The sequence below is a fragment of the Mchenga conophoros genome, linkage group LG7 (genome assembly GCF_057382185.1).
Source record: "Mchenga conophoros isolate Kocher_MC1m ecotype Shallow Benthic linkage group LG7, M_conophoros_male_GT1.1, whole genome shotgun sequence".
In the NCBI taxonomy this organism is placed as follows: Eukaryota; Metazoa; Chordata; class Actinopteri; order Cichliformes; family Cichlidae; genus Mchenga; species Mchenga conophoros.
Window position 1 is genome coordinate 6,420,313 of NC_140532.1, and position 5,615 is coordinate 6,425,927.

A 5,615-nucleotide genomic window follows, 5' to 3' on the forward strand; every position below is an offset into this window, starting at 1 on the left:
TAACAGCCGGCCCCGAGTACGAATTTCAGATTCTGTCCCAGAATTCTCGAACAAGAAGTCACTTTGCCTTAACTAACATGTAATGTAAGTGTAAACTAAACGTAGCCACATAGTACAGTAGAAAAGCGCAATCTAGGCACAGAGGGGCAAAAACTATCAGGGAATTTCGTTTTCTTCAAAAGTGTAAAGTGGCTTTGGATGATGTAATTGCTGTTTTTCACCGCCAGATGCTGCAAATGTCCTTTAGAAAAACACGATGCAAAACTCTCCGTTTCCACGCTGACCTGTTGGTGTTTTTGCTGTTAAGGAAAGTTTTACACATACAAAATATATTTCTAAGATTCGAGTCGATGCTGAATGAAACTAAATTCAAATAAAACAAACAAACAAAAAAGGCTTCAGTTTAGAAGAAAATGGTTGCATGAAGCTGTCCAGTCACGCTGTGGTGCTGAAATGTTGCATCCGTGCACCAGCACATTTGGGTTTGGGTTCATCTAGCCTGTATCATCCTACAGACGTAAATGGGATTATTATAACATAAGGGAATCTTTTTAAAAACACAGATGGGAAATGAAGAGATGCCGTGCATCTGAAAAAGATTTTTCCGGGATAACCTGTCGATTACGCGCAAACAAAGTGGACCTGCAGGGCACAGACTCGAGAGGTAGCCGTAATATTATATTTCCTTTCACAATCATCTCATGAATCGCGTCTCTGCGAGTTTTATAACTGTGTTCAGAGACACGCTTGCAGTTTGCAAAGCTGTAGCCTGGATACAGCAGAGAGCGTCCTTGGCATTTGCGATTGTAAAGAGCTGGAGGGGGGGGGTAAGACTGATAATTTGAAGACTTGCCAGAGGTACATTGTCAAATTCAAAAGGCATTTCAAAGAACCACACCATTCACTTTTTCATTCTATCTTCTTTTTTCTTCTTTCTCTGTCTTTTTTTCCTCCCTTTCTTTCTTTTCGCACGGTTGCAGACCGTTTGAATCGACCAATGGGCCTTCAAGTTAGAGACATTGGAATGTAAATGAGCCCAGCGCGTGCTCCCGGCACAGTGAAAGCCCGGGATTGTTTATTGAGCTCCCGGAGCCACGCGCCTGGCCCGGGGGAGTCGGTGTGCAGAAGAATCACACAGCGGGGGCGGGGCCTCGCCACGAAGCGTGCGTCTCAAAAAAGGGGTGGGTGGGGTGTGTGTTGGAGGCGCGTGTTGAAAAAGAGGAGTGCTGCCAAAGTTTGGGTCAGATCGGCTCGTGGAGTAAGCAGTCAAGAGAGACTTGGACTAGAGTTAGCCACACGGTCCCCACGCGAAGGACACGAGAGCTGTACACTGCCAACTCTTCTCCTCCTGCCACAAGTTTCAGGCTGTCCCTCTTTGCGAGATGGAAACCGCGACCATCACCACCACGCAGACTGCATTCACCTTTGGACTTAGCGAAAGACGCGCCAGCATCAGCCTGCACGCCCCGGCCCAGGACTGCTCGGTGAGCGCTGTGCACCAGAACACCAACGTTGCCGGCTACCAAAGCAAAGCCAAGGTGCTGAAGAGACAGCGCTCCAGCTCTCCGGAGCTCCTGCGCTGCAAGCGTCGCCTGAGCTTCAACGGCCTCGGCTACTCCATCCCCCAGCAGCAGCCTGTGGCCGTGGCCAGGCGGAACGAAAGAGAGAGGAACCGGGTCAAACAGGTTAACATGGGCTTCCAGACTCTGCGTCAGCATGTGCCAAACGGCGCCGCCAACAAGAAGATGAGCAAAGTGGAGACGCTGAGGTCCGCGGTGGAGTACATCAGAGCTTTACAGCAACTTCTAGACGAACACGACGCGGTGTCGGCTGCTTTCCAGTGTGGACTGCCATCCCCGACACTGTCCAACAGCTACTCTGCCGACCCGGAGTCGCCTCACTCCACCTACTCATCAGATGAAGGTGGCTATGAGCCTCTGAGCTCAGAGGAACAGGAGTTATTGGACTTCACAACTTGGTTTGACAGGTACTGAGGCTGTCATGTCATAAATGAACCGCATAGCAGCGTGTGCGCGCAAAAAAGAAGAAAAGCGTCTGACTTCTTCCAGAAATGCTTCGAAAGACTCGATAAAGGCATCAGATCTGTCTTGCTCTCTGTGCTTCCAAGTGATCTGTTGCCTCCCTCACTCGGGCTGCTTCTGCAGGAGCAAAGCAATAGTGACAAACAGGGAGAATGAGTATGAATGCGTGAGAGAGGGAGCATCTTGTTGCATAGAGCGTAGTCCTCACAGGAAGGAGGGAATTGGACACGTTGACGCGTGGAAGTAAAAAACTGTTTGAATAAGTGCAATTAAAATGTGACACAGCAGACTCTGCAGGGACGGCGCTGTCTACAAGATCTGTTCGTCAGTAGTTCATCAGACCCGGACTGCCTTCCTCAGCTGCCACATCTCTTGAAGATGTACAACATAAAAGATGCGTCAACAGACTTTTGTTTTTCTTTTTTCGTGATGTACGTGTCCTCTCCTTTCATAACAAAGCTGTACCATACAACAAACTGTTTTAACACGAAGACATATTTTTGTACATACAGTCAAACAGTGTTGTAGCAGAACGTTCACTGCCACTTTTTTTCCTGACAGTGTTTTGACAACCAGCTGTCAGCGGGGCGGCAAGCTGGCATGTATGAGTTGTGTGACTGGGCAGCAACATCAAGGCTACTGCCTGTAGTTTATTTGTGTGTGTATGTCTTTTTAAAAAAAATAGTTGTCAAGGAGACATTTATTAATGTATGCACTCTCAGCTTCCCGTAGCCTAAAATGTAAATATTTGATTTTAACAGATATATTTTGTGTAAAACAAGTTTTATAAATAAAGATTAATCTATTTATATTATATGTTTTTGCAGTGGCTTGGTTCTTTAGCTGATATTGCGTGTGCGTGTGAGTCTGTGTGTGTCAGCAGCGGCGCTAATTGAGCAAACGAGGGAGCTTCTCTTTTATTCAAAGCCCCTGCATGACCTTTTGCCGACTTGGTTGGGCACACGGGAGAAAATTGCGCAGCTGGGCGAACACTCACCAACCATTATAAACGCGCACCTTCCACGGCGCTTTGTCTGCATTCAGGGCAGGGAGATTAATATTACGTTTCATCCATGCATTGTTTCTTTTGCGTACTCTGCTTTTACCCAATGTCCCAGAGTGCCTGGAGCTGAGGGAAAGGAGGGGGTGGGGGTGGCAATTCACTCAAAGGGTATAGACACTTTGAAATACAGCCTGGGGAAAGTCAGCAAGACAATGAGACGGGGTCAAAATTCTTATTGCCCGATTGAGATCAATCTAAATGAAACCTGGGGTTGTAGACTAGTTGTATCCCCAACTGTGTTTTTCATGGCGCACACAGGCCAATCAAAAAGCCCATCTCCTGCGAAATGGGGAGCACAACGCCCCATTGTGAGCACTATTGTGTGCGCCTTTGCGCCTCATTATACGAATTATTGAAGATCTTCTATTGTAAATAAACACTGATGCCGTGTTCAACTAAGCAGAACGAAGTATAACGAGTTTATTCTCACCTGGCGCGCCTTTGGGGTGTGGAAAACGGGAGCAAGAGAAGCTGCTCTTGTTTGTGAATTGTGAATGTACTTTTCCACAAAATTTAAAGAAGAGACGTTTTTTTAAATCACTTTTGATCACTTCATATATTACTTAAAAACAAAAAGTATGTAAACACAATAGCCCGATATCAAAACAAATTGTATATCCGGACAAAAACGTTAAAAAGTAGCAAAGTCAAGATGAGTAAGATGTCTCTCTCTCTCTCTCTCTCTCTCTCTCTCTCTCTCACACACACACACACACACACACACACACACACACACACACACACACACACACACACAATGGAGCCTGCAGGTGTAAGCCACGTGCCTGTACTTGGTCACAAAGGGCTCCGGCTCTCCCATTGGTTAATGGCTCGCGAATGTGAGCCCTGTCGGTGGAGGCAGTGACAAAATCAAACAAGTGATAAATGGCATTAATTACGCTCGGCATTATAACCTCCTACGTCACCGCGCCTCAAAGAGACAACTCAATGTTAGGCGCAAAATACCCCGCTGGTCCATTATTATTCGGCTGAAATGGCGTTTGCTATGTCCTTCAGTGTCAGGCAGAGGCCACGGCACAAAGTAAAAATAAGCGCTTGTCTCATGTCCTCCTAAGATTGATATGCAATTTTCTCCGCGGCCATGTAGGGAGGAGAAGGGGCGAAAGTAGATTTATTCATGTCATTTTGTCCATGGCTCATTTTCACTTTGACAATACATAAGGGCGATGTTAATTTAGCCATAGTCCACTGGTGAATATCAATCACATGGAGCCCATTTATGCATGCGTTTTCGTGCGCAAAGCCATGATTTACGCTTAAACCATGGAAACGCCAAATGGGAACGTATAATATAGGGATAAACTGGCCAAGAGCGGAGTGATGAGAGGTCATCTGTTGCTTTGAATGCAGTATTGAGTTTGCCTGGTGAATTTTGGCTTATTTTTCATGACGCATTTGCATGCGTATTTTGCACATTAATGAGCTACTTCGGATATGTTGGGTACGAATGTTTTGACCCCTTCGGCAAAAACGTTTATCTTTGTTATCCCACAACATGAATCATTTTCGAAGGCAGACAACACGCAATTACAGTCTAACTGACACTATTTACCAAACAGTTTTTCTTTTCATTATCTTTCCCTTGAATCAAAACGTGAGCAACTCGGGATGATTCCCATAGAAACAAAAAGTATAATCATCACTTTTTAGCAAAAAAAAAGACAAAAAAGTGGGTTATAGAAATATTATTTCAGCATATCAAAATAAAAGTCATGGCTGCATTAAAATGTGAGACAACTGTTACTTTGTCCTGTTTTTAAATCAGGATCCGAAAAAGCCCAGGATGAAATTTCTGCTTTTCATTTAACATAAATTCTTTGTAAAGGGGTTTGAGTTTACTGTTGTGATGTTGTCTGTGAGGACAAGGATTCTTATTATGGTCATTAGTGAAGACAAGTTCAGGGATGTTGGTTGCAGAGATGTTGGATGGATGTTTTGAAGTAATACTACCCCAAGCATAGTCAGAATCTGTAAGATGTGAGTGAATGGCTCATCCAGTCATGGCTCAGAGTCACATCCTCCTGCTGAAAGTATTGCTTTAGATTAATACCACCTTGTCAGTGTGTCACAGTTTTTGATTTTTCATAATGACCTTAACAAACATCATCACCTCCTTTCAAACTTAACATTAATGTAACACGATCAAAATAAATGTACACAATCCACAACAGATTCATTTTGGCTGATAGAAGCACTTAAAACATTTTTAAGTGAGTGAAGAGAGTCTGAGTGCTTAACGTGTGTGCACTGAAACTACAGTGGGGCAAAAAAGTATTTAGTCAGCCACCGATTGTGCAAGTTCCCCCACCTAAAATGATGACAGAGGTCAGTAATTTGCACCAGAGGTACACTTCAACTGTGAGAGACAGAATGTGAAAAAAAAAATCCAAGAATCCACATGGTAGGATTTGTAAAGAATTTATTCGTAAATCAGGGTGGAAAATAAGTATTTGGTCAATAACAAAAATACAACTCAATACTGTGTAACA

General features: G+C 44.3%; 1 protein-coding gene across 1 annotated transcript; it reads left to right on the forward strand.

Annotated features, from left to right (window-relative positions):
• The first annotated feature begins 1,210 nt into the window (after positions 1–1,210).
• Positions 1,211–2,856, forward strand: ascl1b (achaete-scute family bHLH transcription factor 1b). The gene has a single exon (XM_085281079.1). The coding sequence runs from the start codon at positions 1,383–1,385 to the stop codon at positions 1,992–1,994; it is 612 nt and encodes a 203-aa protein (XP_085137205.1). The 5' UTR covers positions 1,211–1,382; the 3' UTR covers positions 1,995–2,856.
• Positions 2,857–5,615: the final 2,759 nt, after the last annotated feature.